Source organism: Lampris incognitus, chromosome 6 (genome assembly GCF_029633865.1).
Source record: "Lampris incognitus isolate fLamInc1 chromosome 6, fLamInc1.hap2, whole genome shotgun sequence".
NCBI classification, from domain to species: domain Eukaryota; kingdom Metazoa; phylum Chordata; class Actinopteri; order Lampriformes; family Lampridae; genus Lampris; species Lampris incognitus.
The window spans coordinates 7,562,664-7,587,928 of NC_079216.1; the positions used below are offsets into that span (position 1 = coordinate 7,562,664).

The 25,265-nt window shown below is 48.3% G+C and overlaps 1 protein-coding gene across 1 annotated transcript in view; it reads left to right on the forward strand.

Moving 5' to 3' along the window:
• Positions 1–25,265, forward strand: part of nell2a (neural EGFL like 2a) — a 183,550-nt gene that overhangs the window by 88,342 nt on the left and 69,943 nt on the right. The window contains exon 13 of the mRNA XM_056281703.1: positions 9,810–9,935. Within this exon, the coding sequence (XP_056137678.1) occupies positions 9,810–9,935 (126 nt within the window). The remainder of the gene's footprint in view (positions 1–9,809; positions 9,936–25,265) is intronic.

A 25,265-nucleotide genomic window follows, 5' to 3' on the forward strand; every position in this document is an offset into this window, starting at 1 on the left:
GGATTAATGAGAGCCGTGATGGAGAGCAAAGCCATTTCACCACTCTCGCCGCTTAACGCGTGGGATCGTTTCACTTATCGCACACTCCAAGACTAAACAAGGTGCTTTTATCTCCAAGATGTATGGGGGTAGGGTTGGGGTGGGGGTGGTAGCGGTGCGCTAAGTGGTGTGCCAATCCAAGCTTGTGTTAAGTGTATGTTAACGTGTGCAAATACGCAGGGTCATGTGTACGCATACGCAAATCACAACATAGATGTGCGCACGCAAACTGATGAGCCCTCACTACATGCTGTTTGCTGCAAATGCACCGTTATGTGCCCGTGTGCACGTGCATGCTGGGATGCTATCTATCTATTTATCCATCTAGCTAGCTAGCTAGCTAGCTAGCTATCTATCCATCTGTCTGTCAAAACATGTCATAACAAAAAACAAGAACATTATAAATGCCCTTTTTCATCACATACTTCCCAAAACACTCTCTCTCTCGCTTGCTCGCTCACTCGCTGTCTCATACACACATCCCCATTTTGTGTGTGCTGCATGCATTGTTGTAAACTAGGTAGCAGGGCCTCTTAAGTGGTGGTGGTGATTGATCACACGGCGAGTGTCTGGTATTTAGACAGGGACTTTGTTCTCGGAATGCAGATATTCACTCTCGTTGCATCCTAATGGGATTTCTTCCACTCAGTCATCTTAATTGGCTCCCGCTCGCCTCTCAAATAGGCAACCATATTTTGCATATTTGTTTGGGCTGGGTCTTTTTTTATGAGCGTGTTTACTCGCAAGTTGATTGGCCAATTTAGAAAGTTGAAAAGATACCGAAGAAAGAAAAAAAAAACCCAGCTTTCTCTTTCCTCTCGCCGATTAAAGCACAGCCCACATGGTGCGCGATGTCGCCGGCGCCATTTCCTTTCTCCCATTTCAAACACGTTTTGTCTGTGTCTTTTAGGAAAGGTGTAAAAAAATAATCATTTGCTGCTTAAGACTGCAGAAATAAAGGACCAAACAGGTGAAAGAAACCCATCTCACTCACTTTTCATTAAAAGCAATTGGCAGTGGAATAAAAGAAAGGGGAGACGACTTGTTCTCGGTCATTAAGCTGCTTTTCCCAGTGTCCACCTTGTGAGGCAAATTGCAGCATCACAATCGGGCCGTTTACCAACCAGAACGTCTAAATCTCAATTCTCAAGCCTTCAGAAAACATAATGAAAGGAAAGCATAAAGTGCACCGAGGTTTAACTTTGACCGAGTTCATTGTACTTTCTTACAAACAGGAACCTCTGTCCATCCATTATCTGTGCCACTTGTCCAGCTCTCAGGGTTGTGGCGATGCTGGAGCCTGTCCTAGCAGTCATTGGGCAGCAGGCGGGGAAGACACCCTGGACAGGCCGCCAGTCCATCACAGGGCCGGAAAATTTGAAATGAGATCCAAATTGCCATGCATTTCTTATATCCCGACTAAGCTGCACAAGACCATGTGTACTGGAAACTAACATTATATAATAACAGGAAGCTAATGAATTAAATGATCAGTTCTGTTTCCAGTGAATTGCAGTTGCAGCTCAGGCTACATTTGTGACTAAATAGAAATAAAAAGCATCAAAAATACTTTTTACGCAATATAAACATCCAATAGAAACTCCACCAACGCAGCCTTTTCCAAGTCTTATGCGGCGGTTAAAGTGGACATGAAGCAGTCAGTCAAGTTAACACGATATACTAAATGTCTTTCCACTCTAATCAGCAATTATATGCACCCTAACCCCAAACCTAACCGGCATGCTGGCCCAGTGGTTAGCGCTGTCGCCTCACAGCAAGAACGTCCTGGGTTCGAACTCTAGGGTTGTCCAGCCTTGGGTCATCCCAGGTCGCCCTCCATGTGGAGTTTGCATGTTCTCCCCGTGTCTGCGGTGGGTTTTCGCTGGATGCTCCGGTTTCCCCCAACATCAAAAAAAGAAAAAAAAGACGTGCACGTTAGGGTTGGTACTCTTGTCTGTGCCCTTGACCGAGGCGTCGCAAGACGAACTGCAGTTGGTCCCCAGGTGCTGCACGGCGGCTGCCCACTGCTCCTCACTACACAGCTAGGATGGGTTAAATGCAAAGAGGAATTTCCCCACGGGGATCAATAAAGTATCTCAGAATGAAAAAACAAATATATATATATATATAACAAGCAGGAGAATTGTAAACATAAGAGAGAAAAAGAAGCCCCATTATATCTTTTGTGGCAAGGCCGCCGCCATCTGGCAGTGATGTCACGGATGTTGGTTGGCTTGGCCAAGTTCGACAGATACAACGGTAGAGACAGTGCGAGACACGGTGAAAGTTGGAGACCGAGGAGCCGCAGAACAGAAGAAGAAAAAAATGAAGCCACTGTTGTATTGCTCCTGGATGTAAAAATGGGTTTTTCAGGGTTACCGCCAAGGTCAAAACAGTCCATTTTCATAACCTGCCACTGAAGTGGAGAACAGTACTGAATCATCCCTGTGCTGTCAGAATTCCTCATCCTGTCAGATTCTGGAATATTCCCACTGCGTAGTGATGATCTCACTCAGAGGTTATTGAGGGGTGAACCCGGCAGAATGTCTGAATATCCAACATCAAACTGTCCACACCACGATATTTTACCGAGGTACCCCGAATGTTGGTTACATAACGTGCTGTGCAACGTGATGTAAACAAACTATGCATAGAAAGAGTTGGTGTGACATCATATTGTCACATGACCTCTCAGATATGTTTTGCGTCACACTGGCTGGTTGCACCAGAAACATCTAACCTAGTCGGCTGTGTGAACCAGCGAACGACTAACGTTAGGTACCGTCACTATACGCTAACAGCTGTTAGCATCAACTAGCTAACGCTAGGTTTTAGCTGGTAATTAGTGCTGGGGGAGCGACATGAACAAAAGCTTGCTGGTCAGACAACAACTACAAACTGCACATGGAAACGTTTGCACTGTATGCCATCATATTCCCGTCTCTGGCCAACGCCATGTAGCGTGTATTTGTTTTACTTACTGCGTAAGGGTAGCGTTATTGGTTCATTGGCTGGCGGTTACAGCTACCTTGACTTAGCTGATATTGACAAAACGCTCCAGTGTTTCAGCTCGGACATCCATCCATCCATCCATTATCCAAACCGCTTATCCTACACAGCGTTGCAGGGATGCTGGAGCCTATCCCAGCAGTCACTTGGTGGCAGGCGGGGAGACACCCTGGACAGGCCGCCAGTCTATCACAGGGCCGACACATTCACACGCAGGGACAATTAAGTATGGCTGGTTCACTTGACCTACATGTCTTTGGACTGTGGGAGGAAACCCATGCAGACACGGGGAGAACATGCAAACACCACACAGGATGACCCCCCCAAGGTTGGACTACCCGGGGCTCAAACCCCCAGGACCTTCTTGTTCTGAGGCGACCGCATTAACCACTGTGCCACCAAAACTACAATCCACAGTTGTGATATACACTCAAGTGAAAACTATTTGTGGAGGAGGCGCAAGAAAGGCAAGCATTGTCACCCCCAACATGTCTACCTCCCAGCATAATATGCTGAATATGCGCACCATGGTGATGCTTGACCACACAATACATGGTCCAGACCAGCCTCCTGACAGCAGGTGGACTCCAGTACGGTGGGTAACAGCCACACTGACACCAGGTAGTGTTGCCCGACCCTCTCTTCACCCCAAAGCACCAGCTCCACAACTTAAAGTCTCTTCAGTCGGGGAGCGAGTGACGTGCCTAAGTCATTCATTTTCATTGAGAGGTGAGCGGGCAGGTAGGGAGGCGGAGGTGAGCGGGCAGGTAGGGAGGCGCAGGCAATCGGTCAGGCGGAGCGACAAGCGGGTGCAGTCCCGTGAAACTGTCATGTTCATCTCACGCACATGCCCGCCCACTACCTGAGTTGAATTGTCTTGAACTATTTTCTACGGGACGCACTGTGCCACACCACAAAATGGACGATAGACGGATCCTCGCCGTGTGTGTTAGTTATGCTACTTATAGACTCTTTGTCTCAGTATTTCTAGAAGATGTAGTTTAATGTGTTGCTATAGCCTACAAAGAAAATACAGTCGTACCGGCAGGGATACAGTAGCGCACAGAAGCCATTTCCATGGTTACCAGGCGTAGAGTGCCTGGTGTTTACTCGTGGAGTGCCTGTCTGCCTATCTATTCACATGGGGTTTGCATTGAGACCCCACAGATCCAAGCAGTTATGCAGGCGGCGTGTCACTTATCGTCTGAAAAGACCATTATTCCAGCCGGTTCCCACGCCGTATCTGTTCGAATGCATACGTAGCCTGACAGAATGAAGGATTCTGACAGTACAGAATGATTCAGTACTGTTCTCTGTTTCACTGGCAGTTTATGAAAAAGGACTGTTTTGTCCTTGGCTGTAAAACTAATTTCTACTTCCAGGAGCAACACGATAGCAGCCTCCCTTTAATCTTCTGTCCTGTAGCTCCTCAGTCTCCAATTTTATCTTTCACTGTTTTTTTTGGGGGGGGGGTTCCCACTTTTTCTCCCCATTTGCACTCTGCCAATTACCCAACTCTTCTGAGCTATCCCGGTCACTGTTGCACCCCCTCTGCTGATCCGGGGAGGGCTGCAGACTACCACATGCCTCCTCCCATACATGTGGAGTCGCCAGCCGCTTCTTTTCACCTGACAGTGAGAAGTTTCACCAGGGGGACGTAGCACGTGAGAGAATCACGCTATTCCCCCCAGTCTCCCCCCCCCAAACAGGCGCCCCAACCAACTGGAGGGGGCGCTAGTGCAGCGACCAGGACACCCCCCCACATCGGCTTCCCACCCACAGACACGGCCAATTGTGTCTGTAGGGACGCCCAACTAAGCCGGAGGTAATACGGGGGCGGATACAAACAGCCGATCCCTGTGTTGGTAAGGCAACGAAATAGACTGCCACGCTACCCGGGTGCCCTTCATTTGGGTTTTTAAGAAAAAGCATCAAAAGAATTTGGGGTTGCCCGGCTTGTGGCACCCATACTGTGACGACGGCGTCTCTTTCCAGCATCGGCTCTTCCTGTCTTTGTGAATCAGAATTCGCCAACCGTTAAGATGTTCACCCAGGTGTTTCGTCCGCATTAGTGTTGTTTACAGCTAGGTCCGGGTCCTGTCTGGAAACCCCATTCCTGCAAGACACGACAGTCTTCTGCTCAAACTTTGCTGCAGCCATATCTTTTCTGTTCGAGCCAACTGTGCCGATTACATTTCGGGGCGGGACGCCGTTTGGAAGCGCTTCCCATCCCTTCGCTCTTTCCCTTTGGCTGCTATCTGGCCAAGAAGGAATAAATGGCTGGTGTGGAATATCAGGCAATGTTTTGGCAAGCCCCATCCTTCTGCCAGTTATTGCAAATCATCTGCTTGAGTAAGTGAGCAGGCAGGGGGAAAGGCGGTGCATGGGGTGGTGGTGGTGGTGGTGGTATGTGGATAGATAAATGGAGGAGAGAGAGAGAGAGAAACAGAAGGATATGGCTGGCCGAATGGGAATTTTTTTGGGGGTGTCGCCGTGTCAGCGGTGGTGTTATCTCCCCTTCCCCCACCCCCAGGCTTTGGTAAATGACAGTATGAAGACACAGATAGAGAGGACACTCCCTATTGGAAGATACAGACTCCATGATGTATGTGTGTGTGGATGTGTGTGGGGGGGGGTGGGCTTGTGGGTTGAGGGATAGCATCCTATTCCTGGTATAAATGAAGGTGGGATGACAGGGATGAGTAACAGCCAGAACGCGAGATATGTATTATGACCTGTAGTCATGTAACCACAGTTGTTAATGGCATGCAGTAAGGGTTTAGGGTGTAAAGAGTGGACTGGATAGAGCAGTACTCTGAATGGCTGCCTGACCACTTCTCATATGCATAAAACTAAAGTGATTAATTTCTTTGCCTTTGTCCGTCTGGTATGCTGAGACTTTATTTACGTTATACTTGTGTCTATGCAGACTGTACATCAGTCTTGACAGCTTTATGAAACAAGTTATCAGCCCCGTATTTGAGTCTGCACTGCTGCTCTTAATGGTATTTATTTATTTAGTCATTTCCCCCTCTCTTTCCCCCCAATTGTTTCCGGCCACCCTTCCGAGCCGTCCCGGTCGCTGCTCCACCCCCTCTGCCGATACAGGGAGGGCTGCAGACTACCACATGCCTCCTCCCATACATGTGGAGTCACCAGCCGCTTCTTTTCACCTGACAGTGAGGAGTTTCACCAGGGGGATGTAGCGCGTGGGAGGATCACACTATTCCCCCCAGTTCCCCTCGAGGCGCTAGTGCAGCGACCAGGACACATATCCACATCCGGCGTCCCACCCAATTGTGTCTGTAGGGACGCCCGACCAAGCCGGAGGTAACACGGGGATCCGAACCTGCGATCCCCATGTTGGTAGACAACGGAATAGACCACTACACTACCTGGACGCCCCTCTTAATGGTATTTAAAGCTACGATCCTTAATTCAAATGTAAACCAAAGGGCCGCCCTGCTAGCAAAACCCCAAAACACATGACTGGAAGCTGCCATCGATCCCACTTTGATTGACAGGTCTGTTAATACAAGGGCCAACTAAACGTGAGTTTCTAACATCTTCTGACGCTGTAACAGGTTTGTTCACATCGTTCATAGTTGCGACGAGTAAAACGGCGATATTTTCTCTCGGCGTCGGTCGAGGAAGACATAAAATCCCCATTTCCAGTCTGTAATTCAAACTCGTCAGTTATATGTATTCAATATACCTCACTGTTATTTGGTCAATTAAATCCAGAATGGGCCTTTAAGGGCAGACGGTCAGGGTCTGGAGTGTGGACAGTGGAATGGACAGAACGGCAGTCTGAGCGGCGGCCCACTAGTTGGTAACACCGTACACGTAAGAGGCAGATTGGATTCTTTGCCTTTGTCCGTCTCATATACTTACAGACTTTATCTGCGCTGCTCGCAGTGATTTCCATACAAATTATACTTCAGTCCTGACAGCTGGATGAAAGACGGTCACAGCCCCGTGGTACCGCTGTTAATGGCACGACTCTAAATGATCTACACTGTCACGCTCAGACACAACCAAGACCTGCTTCTTTATGAACACTTCTTTGTTTTGCGCCAATTAAGCGCCGCTCGCCATCCCCCCGCGAGGGATGACTGTGATTGATTCGGGCTGTTATGACGGCGCGCGAACGCACAAAGACAGGGAAAAACAAGGCAAGGCAGAACCCCGAAACACAGCGGCGAGGCGGCCGTCTGCCGCGGCGTGCCGAGGGCTCGACCCGGATCGCTCCATTAAGCGGTAAGCGCGGCCGTCGGCTCTCAGGGGCCCGGCTCCCTCTTTAGGGTGGCGCGTCACGTGTGTCGGGCCAATCTAGCAAATGGAGTCGGTTTAATGGTGATGATCGCCCTGCCCCGTGTCGGGCAGCGGCGCCCCCTCCGCCGTCTCCCCTCCTCACATATTGTTTCAGCTAACGTTAGCGGTGTCGTTGGAGGGGGGTGTCGGCGGGATGCGTGGGGGGTGGGGGTGGGGATTGATGGTGTCTTACAGTTAATACACTGTAAATCAAAGCCAGCCAGCCAATCAGGAGCCTCGTGGGGGGGGGGGTGTCGGTGAGGACCTCCGTTCAAGGTTACCACTGCGGCTGCCCGGGAAGAAAGCAAGAGTGAATAAAACTGGTTCCGATTCCGTCTCTCCGCCGCCACTTAATACCTTTTTTCTCCCCGCGGTCTCTCTTCTTTAGCTCCTCTGCTAAATCCATCACTCGCCAGTTAATTCACTCTGGTTGTCTCTCTTGTCAAAGCCCGCCCCCCCATCCCCACCCCACCACCACCCCCCACCACCACCACCCTCCTTCATTCTCTGTAGTTGTCTTGCTCGTTCTATAGCTTCCTGCACATCCCTTCACCTCCCTTGATCTCCTCTCTCTCTTCCTCTTTGTCTTTCCCTCCGAGGCGCCGTTTCTCTCGCTCTCTCCGTCTCGCCTGCTCTCTCTCCCCCTCATGGTCAGTCACACAAGGTTTAATTCGCCTCCATTCATTTAGCCAAGGACACCTGGGCTTTCACCGGCGCCTGTTTGAATAGACGGGGTGATCAAGTGTTGATGAAACTGTGAAAGAAACACTGAAGGAACGGCTGCGTGCGAACACGCCAGCCTGCAGGCGGCGGGCGGAACTTCGCCCAATATTGTTGTTGTGATGGGAAGGGAATGGTAGTGGTGTGTGTGTGTGTGTGTGTGTGTGTGTGTGTGTGTGTGTGTGTGGACATACACATTTTTTTTTACCCAAGGCCGAGCAAACGGGTGAATGCCGAAGCAAACCTATTGAAATTCCGTTTCAAGTGTTCTCCACAGAATGCGTCCAGCGCCGCCCCCATCGGGTCGCTGCACAATGCCGCGCCGCACACGGGCGCCAGATGCAACAAGCGGAGGATAATAATAATGATAATGAATCGGTGATGTGAAGGACTCGGCCAGGGTTTTGTCTCACTGAGTCTGCGCCGTATGCTTGACCGGTCGCCGTTCGATGACGGCGAGGCCCCGGAGCATACCGCAGCGCCCACGTGTGCTGGGTTTGATTGGCGTTCGCGTAAAGTTGCACGGGGTTGCGTCAGCTTATCAAGATTTTTTTTGTTTTGTTTTGTTTACCCGCACAGTGGTGTACATCTCTGGGTGGCGGTTTGGCATGCGGTTTGTTTGAGATCCAGAAATAGCTGTTACTAAGGCAACGGATATGATGACAAATATGCAACCATTAGAAAGTATGGGCTTTACACAAAGGGTGTTGGAAGTGATGCCGGGAGGTTGTGTGTTACACTAGCATTAGCATGAAACATAGACTGCAGCTGAACCCCGGAGCTGTACGGGCTGACCACAGAAACCACATACACCCGTTTGTGCCCGCGACGAATGGGAAAATAAAACGGGAAACGCAGTCTTGGATGCTTTGGTGCCCACCTCGCATCCACCCTCCATATTTGCCTTGAAGGCGTCTCTGGATGTAGACAAACTGACCCTTGGCTCTCTATGTTAAAGTCCCCCCCCCTTTTTTTTCCCTCCCCAATTGTATCCGGCCAATTACCCCACTCTTCTGAGCCGTCCCGGTCGCTGCTCCACCCCCTCTGCCCATCCGGGGAGGGCTGCAGACTACTCCTCCGATACATGTGGAGTCGTCAGCCGCTTCTTTTTACCTGACGGTGAGGAGTTTTGCCAGTTCTCTCCCCCGACCCGAACAGGCGCCCCGACCGACCAGAGGAGGAGCTAGTGCAGCGACCAGGACACATACCCACATCCGGCTTCCCACCCGCAGACACGGCCAATTGTGTCTGTAGGGACGCCCGACCAAGCCGGAGCTAACACGGGGATTCGAACCAGCGATCCCCGTGTTGATAGGCAACGGAATAGACCATGACGCCACCTGAACGCCCTCGTATTTTGTATCATGTGTGCGTGTGTGTGTGGGAGGAGGTAGGTGGATGTAGGCACTTGGTGTGTGTGTGTGTGTGTGTGTGTGTGTGTGTGTGCCTGTCTGATCCCAACAGCAATCCAGATACAAATACACACTGTGTGTATGTGATAAGCATGTTTTTCCATGAATGTGTGCTTATGCTTACAAGTAAGTCCATGTTCAACACAAAAGCATCCACCTGTACAGCCTCCATTTGTCTGTAATCCACCCCCACGCCAACCTAATTCATCACAGCGGTTTGTAAAACAGATTAGACCGAAGTCTGGGAATCGCCATTGCTACCCACGAGAGTAACCCCAATTTGCCTCTTGCCCCCACCCTGCCCTCTCTCTGCAGATATCGACGAGTGTGCGGAGGGGAAGCACTACTGCCGGGAGAACACCATGTGTGTGAACACGCCGGGCTCCTTCATGTGCATCTGCCACACGGGCTACATCAGGATCGACGACTACTCCTGCACAGGTGACCACCGCTCGCCCTCACTCTCTCGCCCCCGCTCTTTCACCTCAGACTTTCTCACTTTAACTCTCTCACCCACATTCCCTTGCCTGCCCTCTCTCGCCCACATTCCCTTGCCCGCCCTCTCTCGCCCTCGCTCTTCATTTCGGAGACAAACAGAAGAAGACCGCTCAGTATTATGGCTTCTAGAGAAGGAGCTCATTTTCCAGTTTACACCCTGGTGTGGTTCCCCCCTGTTGCTTACTGTAATGTAATTTCTCCCTCTTTGCAATGTGTTTTTATTTCTGCTCCATGTTATTATGTTGACTCCATTTTATAACGTCTTGTACTATAAGTGGACCTTGACTTGACGGAAAGGCACCAGTCGAACAAAATTATGAATTTGCAGGGTGGATGCTTTCTGCTGAGGTGCTGCAGCAAGCACGTTGTGCCGCCATGCCAAACAAGCTAAGCTCTGCAGATGATTGCAGACCACTGCACTTTCTTTGAGTTTTAGTTTAAGGTAGTGCCAAACGTTTGGCAATTTCTGTCATTTTTTTTGGGTCCGGCCTCTTTGTTTTCTTTCATTTTGTCAGGTCTCATAACGCGCTGTGTCATCTATGTGCAACACTACTGGTTGTTTGAGCGCTTTGCTGTCGCTCTACACATCTACACATGTTTAGATATGCATGAAGAGATGAAATGAAGCTCTGAGGCAGTAAATTTTAATTGAGCATTTTTTTGTAATCGAGTTCAAGTTACTGTATTACGTGAGTCAGCTCTATGCATGACCGCAAGCCAGTACACACAAGCATATGTGTGATGCTTCCTTTATTTCAGCCCTCTCTTTAAAGGGGAGTCTCTTGGCTTTTCGTCGAAAATGCGATGAAATGGTGGCAGTTCCTCCGGCTCCTTCATTCACTAGGTGTTCAGTTTGTCCAGCGTCAGTCGTGGACTCTCGGGGGAATGAAAAGTAGGGTATAGATTCAGGTTCCTGTTCTCCGCCCCGGTCCACCTCCGTCCTAGGAGCCAGCTGACCAGCTGATACCCAGTTGTCCTAACCCTTTAACCGCGCAGTGTTGCCAAATGGCAACGTACCATTTTGATTCCTTTCCCTTCACTTGTGTCTGTAAAGCCAGAGTGCAGGACTTTTACATATAAATGAACGTCCGTTGCCAAATGAGTTCACACAATGCTGATGAAGTCTCTCAGCGCCAGGTAAATCTCTGTATTTTGCAGTATGCCAGAGTTTTAAATCTGGCATCTGGGGCGACGTTCCTGTGTTGGAGCACCAGTAGTGATGCGTTTTATGTCAACCAGCAAACTCTGCCTCTGATTGGTTAAGGTGGGTTAGGGTTGACCCATCAGAGGCATGCAAACGCTTTTGTCACACGGAAGTTGGCTCTAAAGTTTAGAAAAACGATAGACGGGATCGCCTTGCTAGAGCTGGAATATCGACAGGGTAGTTTCTGATGCCCCAGAGAAACGAGTACGAAGCCGTCCAGACCCACAGGCGCGTCTGATGCGAGTTGCGAGTGCATCCTACTAAATGTCCCTACGACGAAATGTCCCTCGCGGGTCGTCCGTGAGTGAGTGAGTGACCACAATTTGCGACGCATAGACCACGGCGGTAGTTAGACGGGTTGGTATTCGTAAAATATTTGGAGTAGGCCATGTAGCTATTACATTTACTCTACCTAAATAATGGTTTACTGTCTTGTGGACATTTCTTTGTAATTTTGGTCACTATTTTTGTCAGACCAAAGTTTTGTAGACTCGGTTGCATTTGTGCGAGGGTCCGCCTAGGAGGCTGCACATCCACAGACTGACAGGCAAAACGTGTTTATTATCAGAATCAGAATACTTTATTCATCCCAGAGGGGAAATTTGGTAGATTTTTTGTTTTTAGCTCGAGCGCTGCATATCAAAAAAATGTTTCCATATTTCCTGTTGAATCGACGGGCACTGCACAAAACTCTCATAATGGCAGGAAAACCACTGGCTTTTCCGTCCATGTACACGTGCGTGTGTGTCTGTCTGCTGCTAATCTCACACACTACTGGGCCTGTCAGCCTAATCATTTTTGTGCAGTTATGACTGTATGATGAAGGACCTTTCGTGGTTGGCTGCTAACTCCTCAGCTGGTTTGTCGCCAAATCCGAGCATCGGAGAAGGGGAGCTAGGCCTGGCGGGGATCGGCACTCTGCTGAGAGCACGCTTATAGTTTTGTGTTATTTTAATAATAATGCTAATAATAATAATAAAAGATTACATTTATAGCACTTTTTCTAGACACCCAAAGCTGAAGCAGAAGAGGGGAAACTCACCTCAACCACCACCAATGTGTAGCACCCACCTGGGTGATGCACGGCAGCCATTTTGCACCAGAATGCTCACCACACATCAGTTTGAGGTGGAGAGGGAGGAATCATTGAGCCAATTACACAGGGGGATGATTAGGTGGCCAGATGGAGAGAGCCAGGTTGGGAATTTTGCCAGGACACCGGGGACCCCCTACTCTTTGCGGTAAGTGCCATGGGATCTTTAATGATCACAGTGAGTCAGGACCTCGGTTTTAACGTCTCATTTGAAGGACAGCATCTCCTACAGCACAGTGTCCCCGTCACTGCACTGGGACATTGGGATTTTAATTTTTATTTTTTAATTAGGACCAGAGGGAAGACTGGCCCCTACTGGCCCACCAACACCACTTCCAGCAGCAACTCAGTTTTCCCGGGAAGTCTCCCATCCGAGTACTAGCCACGCCCACACCTGCTTAGCTTCCGTTGTTCCACAGACCCGGGGTACATGTCAGTATGGCTGCCAGCATTTTGAAAGGGGAGGCTCCAGAGTATCCAGCGATGTGCCTTGTTTACGTGCTTTGTTTACATCCTTGCAGTTCCTTCCTGGAGCACAGTACCTATCAGGTTACACATGTAAGCTTGTGAGTTGTAGACAAAGCGTCAGTTATAAAACTACAATCTTTCATTTCATCAGCAAGCAAAAAATTAGAAGCATTTTCTGGTAGTACTGAATAACATATTCACCGTGGCTAAAAAGTTTTCATAAATCATACGCTAGGCAAATTAATCAAATGTCTGCTGCAAAATGGCAACACGCACAAATGTGCAATTATATTACTTCATTATTTTACCATGTAAACACCACCTGGTTACAGTCATTAATACACCTCAAACCAGACAGGAGGAGTAATCGGTGAAGTGATCATGAGGGTGACATGGACCAGAGCTGAGACGTAGTGATCATGAGGGTGACGTGGACCAGAGCTGAGATGTAGTGATCATGAGGGTGTCGTGGACCAGAGCTGAGATGTAGTGATCATGAGGGCGTCGTGGACCAGAGCTGAGACATAGTGATCATGAGGGTGTTGTGGACCAGAGCTGAGATGTAGTGATCATGAGGTTGACGTGGACCAGAGCTGAGACATAGTGATCATAAGGGTGACGTGGACCAGAGCTGAGACATAGTGATCATGAGGGTGACGTGGACCAGAGCTGAGACATAGTGATCATGAGGGTGACGTGGACCAGAGCTGAGACATAGTGATCATGAGGGTGACATGGACCAGACCTGAGACATAGTGATCATAAGGGTGACGTGGACCAGACCTGAGACATAGTGATCATTAGGGTGACGTGGACCAGACCTGAGACATAGTGATCATGAGGGTGTCGTGGACCAGAGCTGAGACATAGTGATCATGAGGGTGTCGTGGACCAGAGCTGAGATGTAGTGATCATGAGGGTGACGTGGACCAGAGCTGAGACATAGTGATCATGAGGGTGTTGTGGACCAGAGCTGAGATGTAGTGATCATGAGGTTGACGTGGACCAGAGCTGAGACATAGTGATCATAAGGGTGACGTGGACCAGAGCTGAGACATAGTGATCATGAGGGTGACGTGGACCAGAGCTGAGACATAGTGATCATGAGGGTGACGTGGACCAGAGCTGAGACATAGTGATCATGAGGGTGACATGGACCAGACCTGAGACATAGTGATCATAAGGGTGACGTGGACCAGACCTGAGACATAGTGATCATTAGGGTGACGTGGACCAGACCTGAGACATAGTGATCATGAGGGTGACGTGGACCAGAGCTGAGACATAGTGATCATGAGGGTGACGTGGACCAGAGCTGAGACATAGTGATCATGAGGGTGACGTGGACCAGACCTGAGACATAGTGATCATGAGGGTGACGTGGACCAGAGCTGAGACATAGTGATCATGAGGGTGACATGGACCAGACCTGAGACATAGTGATCATAAGGGTGACGTGGACCAGACCTGAGACATAGTGATCATTAGGGTGACGTGGACCAGACCTGAGACATAGTGATCATGAGGGTGACGTGGACCAGACCTGAGACATAGTGATCATGAGGGTGACGTGGACCAGAGCTGAGACATAGTGATCATGAGGGTGCCGTGGACCAGACCTGAGACATAGTGATCATAAGGGTGACGTGGACCAGAGCTGAGACATGATCATGAGGGTGACATGGACCAGAGCTGAGACATAGTGATCATGAGGGTGATGTGGACAGGAGCTGAGACATAGTGATCATTAGGGTGACGTGGACCAGAGCTGAGACATAGTGATCATTAGGGTGACATGGACCAGAGCTGAGACATAGTGATCATGAGGGTGACGTGGACCAGAGCTGAGACGTGGTGATCATGAGGGTGACGTGGACCAGAGCTGAGACGTGGTGATCATGAGGGTGACGTGGACCAGAGCTGAGACGTGGTGATCATGAGGGTGACATGGACCAGAGCTGAGATGTGGTGATCATAAGGGTGACGTGGACTAGAGCTGAGATGTAGTGATCATGAGGGTGACGTGGACCAGAGTTGAGATGTGGTGATCATGAGGGTGACGTGGACCAGAGCTGAGATGTGGTGATCATGAGGGTGACGTGGACCAGAGCTGAGATGTAGTGATCATGAGGGTGACGTGGACCAGAGTTGAGATGTGGTGATCATGAGGTTGACGTGGACCAGAGCTGAGATGTGGTGATCATGAGGGTGACGTGGATTAGAGCTGAGATGTAGTGATCATGAGGGGGACGTGGACCAGAGTTGAGATGTGGTGATCATGAGGGTGACTTGGACCAGAGCTGAGACATAGTGATCATGAGGGTGACGTGGACCAGAGCTGAGATGTAGTGATCATGAGGGTGACGTGGACCAGAGCTGAGATGTAGTGATCATGAGGGTGACGTGGACCAGAGCTGAGACGTAGTGATCATGAGGGTGACGTGGACCAGAGCTGACATGTAGTGATCATGAGGGTGACGTGGACCAGAGCTGAGACAGAGTGATCATGAGGGTGACATGGACCAGAGCTGAGATGTAGTGACCATAAGGGTGACGTGGACCAGAGCTGAGATGTAGTGATCATGAGGGTGACGTGGACCAGAGTTGAGATGTGGTGATCATGAGGGTGACGTGGACCAGAGCTGAGATGTGGTGATCATGAGGGTGACGTGGACCAGAGTTGAGATGTGGTGATCATGAGGGGGACGTGGACCAGAGCTGAGATGTAGTGATCATGAGGGTGACGTGGACCAGAGCTGAGATGTAGTGATCATGAGGGTGACTTGGACCAGAGCTGAGACGTAGTGATCATGAGGGTGACGTGGACCAGAGCTGAGATGTAGTGATCATGAGGGTGACGTGGACCAGAGCTGACATGTAGTGATCATGAGGGTGACGTGGACCAGAGCTGAGACATAGTGATCATGAGGGTGACATGGACCAGACGGCGTTCGTACGCAGTGGGCGGACGACTCAGAGACCTTAGAGGCAGATGAGATAGGCGTAAATTGTAGAAAAACATGAAAGATGCCACACAGAGATATGTTTGTGTGTGTGTCCCTTCGTGAAAGAGAAAAGAGCCAAATAGAGCTAAGAAACAATTTTCATATTCGAAGAATCGACGGTCCCGTTAGACAAAGACTACAATGTGTGTGGACAGACTATCTTGTTTTGCCACATTACTGTTATGAAGTACGTCACATTATTTATTTCCATTGTTGCAGTTGTTGTCATATTGCAGTGTAGCGTAAAACACCTTCCTGACTTTTTTCCCCCAAAAATGTCCCAACCCTCCATCAAATTAAGCCATTTTTTTTACATCAGCAGTTGGTTTTTTTCAGTGCTCCTATCATATGTGTGCAGGAGTTGGCTAGTGGAGGACCGTGTACGGGCTGCAGAAGGGTGCATTTGCATGCTGGTCGGATTAAAAGACTGAAATCTTGAAACAAATCTGAATACATCAAATATGTAAAACATATTTTAAATACTTCCTGGTGTTTAAAATGTACACAATATCACACTTTTGTGTTCTTTCTTTTTTTTTGCCCCCCCCCCTTACTCCCTAATCGTATCCAGCCAATTACCCCACTCTTCCAAGCCATCCCGGTCGCTGCTCCACCCCCTCTGCCAGTCCGAGGAGGACTACCACATGCCTCCTCCCATACATGTGGAGTCACCAGCCGCTTCTTTTCACCTGACAGTGAGGAGTTTCACCAGGGGGACGTAGCGCGTGGGAGGATCACACTATTGCCTCCAGTTCCCCCTCCCCCCTGAACAGGCACCCCGACCCACCAGAGGAGGTGCTAGTGCAGCGACCAGGACACATACCCGCATCTGGTTTGGGCCAATTGTGCCTGTAGGGATGCCCAACCAAGCCATAGCTAACACGGGGATTCGAACTGGCGATCATCGTGTTGGTAGGTAATGGAAAACATCGCCACGCTACCCGCACGACCCCTCTCTCGCTGACTTTGAGTTACTTTATTTTGAGTTACACCTGCCGTGTTTAACCAGCTTGGTGTTAGCCAGCGGAGCGCAGGAGGTTGGCAGCAGCTGAACGCCGCAGTAAAACAGGGATGGTTTTCCTTCAGGAAAATATAAAATACACCTACTCAGTGTCTCTTCTCGTGTATCTCCACCCCCAACGTTGCAAAGCCTAAAATGGGCCAACGCCCACGGCTGTGGAGGCTGCCACGGTCCCGTGTGGGCCGGGAATGAGGTTCTGGCCGCGGTCCACAACATCCCACCAAGTAGCTTACCCGAGGAGACGCACCGCCACTCGTATCTCCTGACACCGAACCTTCCCATGCAAGTCAAGTTGAGCGGAAAAAGGGAAGGCGTGTTCTTTCGTTTTTATTTATTGTTGTTGTTTGAAATACGTTACTGTTGCTCTCCGTGGTTGTTCTTTGGGGGTCTCGGCGAGCGGGGCTGCCGTGGGGAGCCCGTTTTTGTTCGGGAGGTAACTTGAAGTGGAGCAGATTTTGTGTTCGGCTTTGTTTCGCACACCTGAGGATGCTTTGTTGTTGTTTTTGTGGCTGCTGCTGTTGACGTGGTGAATAAAGCGGCGTCGGCGGTGTTGTGTGGCGGGGGGAGCGGAGTCAGGAAATCTGTGAGTCTGACAAGTTTCCACCTCTGGGACTTAAAGGAAACCAGGTCACGCCGAGGTTTACTGGCGTTTGAGAGGAGATTTAATTTGTTGTCGCACACACTTTTTCACATTTTTAGTGTTTTGGGGACAGAACGGCAGTACAAAGGGAGAGAAAAAGACAGGTGGACAGACAGAGAGACGGTGACTTATCAGTTAAGAGCATGATGTAATAAAATATCCTATGAAATGTCATGTCCTGGTGGACAGATAGTCAACATGAGACTGGTTTACAGCACCTGCAAATAAAACAAAATAACTAGAATTTGACTGCTGTCTTCTCTTAACACTGATAGAATTGAAGTGTAGCTAATTTCAGCAAGAAATGTCACCATTATCGGGGGCATCCGGGTGGCGTAGCAGTCTCTTCCGTTGCCTACCAACACGGGGATCACCGGTTCGATCCCCGTGCTACTTCCGGCTTGGTCGAGTGTCCCTACAGACACAATTGGCCGTGTCTGCAGGTGGGAAGCCGGATGTGGATATGTGTCCCAGTCGCTGCACTAGCGCCTCCTCTAGTTGGTCGGGGCGCCTGTTCGGGTTGGGGGAGGGGGAACTGGGGGGAATAGCGTCATCCTCCCACGCGCTACGTCCCCCTGGTGAAACTCCTCACTGTCAGGTGAAAAGAAGTGGCTGGTGAGTCCACATGTATGGGAGGAGGCATGTGGTAGTCTGCAGCCCTCCCCGGATCGGCAGAGGGGGTGGAGCAGAGACCGGGATGTCTCGGAAGAGTGGGGTGATTGGATAAGTACAATAGGGGAGAAAAAAGGAGAAAAATCACCCCCCCCCAAAACAAAATCACCATTATGAAATCGTGCTAAACTTTTTTTTAGCTTTTTTTCAACTGAAAACATGTTGTTATGGGTGTAGGATGGTAGAAATGATTGTTGTTATGGGTGTAAAACATGTTGTTATGGGTGTAGGATGGTAGAAATGATTGTTGTTATGGGTCTAAAACATGTTGTTATGGGTGTAGGATGGTAGAAATGATTGTTGTTATGGGTCTAAAACATGTTCTTATGGGTGTAGGACGGTAGAAACGATTGTTGTTATGGGTCTAAAACGTTGTTATGGGTGTAGGATGGTAGAAATGATTGTTGTTATGGGTCTAAAACATGTTGTTATGGGTGTAGGATGGTAGAAATGATTGTTGTTATGGGTGTAAAACATGTTGTTATGGGTGTAGGATGGTAGAAATGATTGTTGTTATGGGTGTAAAACATGTTGTTATGGGTGTAGGATGGTAGAAATGATTGTTGTTATGGGTCTAAAACGTTGTTATGGGTGTAGGACGGTAGAAATGATTGTTGTTATGGGTCTAAAATGTTGTTATGGGTTTAGGATGGTAGAAATGATTGTTGTTATGGGTCTAAAACATTGTTATGGGTGTAGGACGGTAGAAATGATTGTTGTTATGGGTCTAAAGCGTTGTTATGGGTGTAGGACGGTAGAAATGATTGTTGTTATGGGTCTAAAACGTTGTTATGGGTGTAGGACGGTAGAAATGATTGTTGTTATGGGTCTAAAACGTTGTTATGGGTGTAGGACGGTAGAAATGATTGTTGTTATGGGTCTAAAACATGTTGTTATGGGTGTAGGATGGTAGAAAGGATTGTTGTTATGGGTCTAAAACGTTGTTATGGGTGTAGGACGGTAGAAATGATTGTTGTTATGGGTGTAAAACATGTTGTTATGGGTGTAGGATGGTAGAAATGATTGTTGTTATGGGTGTAAAACGTTGTTATGGGTGTAGGATGGTAGAAATGATTGTTGTTATGGGTCTAAAACGTTGTTATGGGTGTAGGACGGTAGAAATGATTGTTGTTATGGGTGTAAAACATGTTGTTATGGGTGTAGGATGGTAGAAATGATTGTTGTTATGGGTCTAAAACATGTTGTTATGGGTGTAGGATGGTAGAAATGATTGTTGTTATGGGTCTAAAACGTTGTTATGGGTGTAGGATGGTAGAAATGATTGTTGTTATGGGTCTAAAACGTTGTTATGGGTGTAGGACGGTAGAAATGATTGTTGTTATGGGTCTAAAACATTGTTATGGGTGTAGGACGGTAGAAATGATTGTTGTTATGGGTCTAAAATGTTGTTATGGGTGTAGGACGGTAGAAATGATTGTTGTTATAGGTGTAAAACATGTTGTTATGGGTGTAGGATGGTAGAAATTATTGTTGTTATGGGTCTAAAACGTTGTTATGGGTGTAGGACGGTAGAAATGATTGTTGTTATGGGTCTAAAACGTTGTTATGGGTGTAGGATGGTAGAAAGGATTGTTGTTATGGGTCTAAAACGTTGTTATGGGTGTAGGATGGTAGAAATGATTGTTGTTATGGGTGTAGGATGGTAGAAATGATTGTTGTTATGGGTGTAGGATGGTAGAAATGATTGCCATCATGAATTTCAACAAAAAACAGCATGTATCACACGGCCACTTTTAGGGTGAACATATACACTTGCTCTAACGTTTGTGTGAAAATGTACCATCAACCCCCTCTGGTTTGCCTATACGTCGTGTAGGGGGCATCAAAGATGGCCAGCCCCATGTGACGTAGGCGACACATGTTGTGTCCAGCACGTTAGACCAGTAAAACATGAGGAGACTAGAAAGGCGACATGCCGGCGTTGGCTAACTAAACTCCCTCTCTGTCCTCCGTCACCGTTCTCCACATATATACACCCCTTTATACTCCGAGAACATATCCGTATTGCTGGGCGGCACGGTGGCCCAGTGGTTAGCGCTGTCGCCTCACAGCAAGAAGGTCCTGGGTTCGAACCCTGGAGGTCACCCCAGGTCGTCCTCTGTGCGGAGTTTGCATGTTCTCCCCGTGTCTGCGGTGGGTTTTCTCCGGGTGCTCCGGTTTCCCCCACCATCAGAAAGACACACACGTTAGGGTTAACACTCTTGTCTATGCCCTAGGCATGGCAAGACGAACTGGAGTTGGTGCCCGGGTGCTGCACGGCGGCCGCCCACTGCTCCTAGCTCCACAGCTAGGGTGGGTTAAATGCAGAGGAAGAATTGCCCCACGGGGGATTAATGAAGTAGTAAAAAAAAAAAACCAAAAAAGTAGACGGAGACGGGTTAAAATGAGGGCTTACTTACTCTTTCAGCAGCGCCTGTGTGTTTAATTTGTGTGTTTAATATGTGTGTTTAATGTGTGTATTTAATATGCATAAGGACGGATGTCAGAGTTTGTTTTGCTCCTGTGGTTTTTGTTCTCATTGTCGCTACCAACTTTGCAGGATACACACACACACACACGAGCAGGACTCAGTGCCGTGCTTGCTACTGGATGACTCAGTGCAGGCTTGTGTTAGCATAAAGACTGAACGCCGGCATTAAGCACCGAGTCCGTTTCGGGGAGAGTGTGCTTTGTTCAGATTACAAAGCACATCTCTCTGTCCTCCACCCCGCCGCCGTCCTGCCGTAGTAACTGTGTGATGGAGAAGCTTCATAATAACCCTGCCTCGTCCTGATGTTGTGTAAGCCACAGTCGTTGTGTATGGCGCAGCTCTGTTATGGTGCCATGCAGGGCTGTTGTGTTATTTTCTAAACTGACATATCGTTTTTATATTTTTTTTACTTCATATTTTGAGAATCATGGCAACGGCGTTTCTGCAGACTTTTGCTCTGAGGAGTTCACTGCACACAGGGCTGATGGATGAGCTTTTCAATCAATCAATCAATCAATCAATCAATCAATCAATCAATCAATCAATCAATCAATCAAACTGCATTTTATGTAGCACTTTTCTATCTGCAACCGCCACTCAAAGCGCTTTACAATTAAATAATAAGATAAGGATTTGAACCTCTTGGGAAGTGTCAAGCTGTCCAAGTAACTGCGGCCTGTGTGTTTGTCCGTGCATGTGTATGTGTGCGTATACTACTTGTATATGTTTTTGAACATTTTTGTGGGGTTTTTTTTTTCGTTGTGCGTTTGTGCAGCTTTGCATGAGCTAATTCCTCTGGGTTTTTTTTTTTGGGGGGGGTTAAAAAATTATTCCCCCCCTTTTTTTCTTTTCTTTTTCTTTTCTCCCCAATTATACCTGGCCAATTACCCCACTCTTCTGAGCCGTCCTGGTCGCTGCTGCATCCCCCCTCTGCTGATCTGTACCACATGCCTCCTCCCATACATGTGGAGTCACCAGCCGCTTCTTTTCACCTGACAGTGAGGAGTTTCACCAGGGGGACATAGCGCATGGGAGGGTCACGCTATCCCCCCCCGAACAGGCACCCCCAACCGACCAGAGGAGGCGCTAGTGCAGCAACCAGGACACATAGCCACATCCGGCTTCCTACCCACAGACACGGCCAATTGTGTCTGTAGGGACGCCCGACCAAGCCGGAGGTAACACGAGGATTCGAACCGGCGATCCCCGTGTTGGTAGGCAACAGAATAGACTGCCACACCACCCAGATGCCCCCATCATTCCTCTGTTTGCACACGAATGTAACAGAAAACAACTGAGACCTTGAGAGAAACAGAAAGAGAGAACAGATTTTTGTTCCTGATCCAAGCTAAAAAACCAACATCAGTCTAAAAAGCAAACCGAGTCCATCTCTACGGACCCGCTGGTTTGATTCCAAGCCTTTATTCCTCCTCTCTGTTATTCAGTGTTTTAACCTGTAACCCTGGCTTGTCATGTCAGCCTTTGTCCTATTTACATTGTCTTCAGGACGGCGTAAATTAGCTTCGCGTGTACTCAGATAACTGAGACACACACACACGCACACACCAATACATGTTAACGTGCTCTTGTTAAGCTGTGCAACAGAATTTAATTAGTGATAAAGGATTTCACTTGCCATACATTAAATGCATTTCGGAGTGCTTGACATTACACAGAAACGCACAAATTAAAAGAATCACAACTAGAGAAAAGAGCACGAGATGCATTTCAAAAGAGCTTCAGGATCGGTAACGAAAATGCACAACTCAGAAGAGAGACGAGCGGGAAGGAGGCAGCGTTAATTGAACGCTAGAGTAAGAAGATGTGCTATATGTGCTGTGTATACAAGGGGTCAAGCTGCAGCGCCCCCCTGTCAGTCTCATCCAAGATGGATTGCATTTTCCTTCTGCCCTCTTTTCTTCGGCTTTACCCTGAAACCGTTATTGCTGCTCGTCGGCAAAGATTTGTGGCGCTCGCGAGCGACGGGCTGACATATATACGTTCTGAAAAATTAATTCATGATTTATGAGGAGCTGTCATGTATATTTCAAGGGGCTGTTAATGAAATGAGGCAGGGATCCTTTTTCACGAGACTGGAGTTCGGTCTTCACGAGGTACCTAAATACTGTCTGTAAGTTACAGATAAATAAGGCGGCACGGTGGCGCAGCGGTTAGCGCTGTCGCCTCACAGCAAGAAGGTCCCGGGTTCGAACCCCGGGGTTATCCAACTTTGGGTGTCGTCCCAGGTTGTCCACTGTGTGGAGTTTGCATGTTCTCCCCGTGTCTGGTGGGTTTTCTCCGGGTGCGCTGGTTTCCCCCACCATCAAAAAAGACATGCACCTGTCTGTGCCCCTGAGCAAGGCATGGCACGACGAGCTGGAGTTGGTCTCCGGGTGCTGCATGGTGGCTGCTAGGATGGGTTAAACGCAACGAGGAATTTCCCTGCGGGGATCAATAAAGTATCTCCCAAATAAAAGCAATAATATTAATAAAATAATTATAATATTTAATTTATGATTATTTATTCATTATAATAAAATCATAACAAACTAATAACAAAAATAAATAAATAAGACAAATAAGACACAGCGTTCATTTACAGACTGTAAGTGAACGCTCTTATTTATCTATATGTCTGTGTCTTACGGTATTAAAGATAAAAAATGTTTGCTGTATTTTTGAAGTCATTTTATTTCTAATCTCATTCAGCTTGTATTTTAGATGGACACTGCGAGGAGATACTACGTACGTTGTTAAACGTGACGGAGAAACATGCTGCAGTCGGTATTTTCAGTCAAGACTACAGCAGCACATTAAAGGAGCCCTTTTTCTAATCACCCGATTCTCCCTCGCCTCCCTGTAAATAAACACAGGTGGACATAAATAATCTCCGAGACGGGGGAAACATCACACCTTGACCCCGTCCTGTCAGCCGTGGTTTCCTCCGTATTTAAAAATCACATGATTTCAGTGGTATTTTTGGGATGGAGCGGTTGATGATGTCATAACCGGGAACGTTTGAATTCTCCAACTGCTCCAGCCAATCACCTTCAGTCTACTGGCTGCGTCAGCTCAGCCGTTGGACAGCTCACCTGTCAGTCAGTCCTGGTCCGGCAGCCCCCCCCCCAACCACGAAACAGCACACTTTCTCCATGTGGCGAAACAGAGGCTGAGAAATAACTGATTATTAATTGCTTTTGAAAACTTTCCTTAAATGAAACTTAATTAACATGCCTCATAGAGATGATATAAAGTTGCCAGTATTTCAGCGGTATGATGGGGTATGATGGGGTATGATGGGGTATGTAAGCACTGCACAAAAGTTGCAGCTGGTTCGGTCATGCTCAGTCATGCAGGGCACGTTTGTCTGCTCCTTTTAGACAAGACGACTCGCAGGTACCATCTTAACCTGCGGGAGGACGGCTGTTATCTCTGGCCCACGTGGCACGAGACGGAGGTACAATGGAAGGATATGATAACCCGCCTGCAGTCACGCCAAAGTACTGCAGATAATCAGCTCGCCCTAAATTGTCCACAAGTACCGCCGCGCCTCCTCAGCAGCCTTCACCAGCTCCATATCTGCTACGTGATGTTGTTTTGGACAAATTTCAGGAGCATAATTGAAAGAAATGAGCCAGCCTCTCTCCTCTCTCCGTCTATCTCTCTATCTAGTTCTGTCTATAATCGCCTTCCTTCTCTCTGTACCACCGGGGGCCTCCTGCCTTGCTCATTTAAGTGTAAATCAGTGTTTTTTGATTTATTAACGTTGTTAATCCAAGTGAAATGACACTTAAATGTAGCGTTGAATCACGTTTCACGTTTGAAAAGACGGCCGGTTCCGTCGGAGGCCCGCTACTGTGGCCACAACGCGTTGTTAAAGTAAATGGGGGGGGGGGCATTTTGCTCATGAAAAGTCATTATGTTTCATGAAAAACCAGTGGAGTTGTGTACTGACAGCAAAGACCAACCTCAGAATGTCTGTACTGCGTGGTGCGTCCTCTAACCGCAGCAGCAGAAGTGGGCGTAATGCGCCCGAACGTCACCCAAACTGACATGCGGGCGCATTTCGTGTGAAATTCAAGTGCAGTGAAAAAAATAGGATCTTCTTTTAAAAAGCAGATCTTCTTATCCAAAAAACAGGACTGTTCGCGTTAACACAAAATAAGGTTTTTTTTATGAAGCTTCAACGTATAAACTGAAAATGACACGGAGAAGAAAAAAAAACTAGATGAAACATAGTTACGCTAACTTGTTGTGATGCTAATTCGCTGACCGTACTAACTCTCTGGCGCCATCTTGCTGATCAAGTTGACAGTTGAGTACTGCAGCTGGATGTTATTGATTTAATTAGCACCAAAATAGTCTCAGTACAGGGACAATGGGCAACGTATCAGAAACTTTATTAGACGAGTTGGTGGGCTTATACATGGCACCTGAGTTGGTTGGATACTCAGAAAAGATGCTCAGGGGAGTCCAGGTAGCGTAGTGGTCTGTTCCGTTGCCAACCAAGATGGGGATCGCCGGTTCGATTCCCCGTGTTACCTCCGGCTTGGTCGGGCATCCCTACAGACACAATTGGCCGTGTCTGTGGGTGGGAAGCCAGATGTGGGTATGTGTCCTGGTTGCTGCACTAGCGCCTCCTCTGGTCAGTCAGGGCGCCTGTTTAGGGGGAGGGGGAA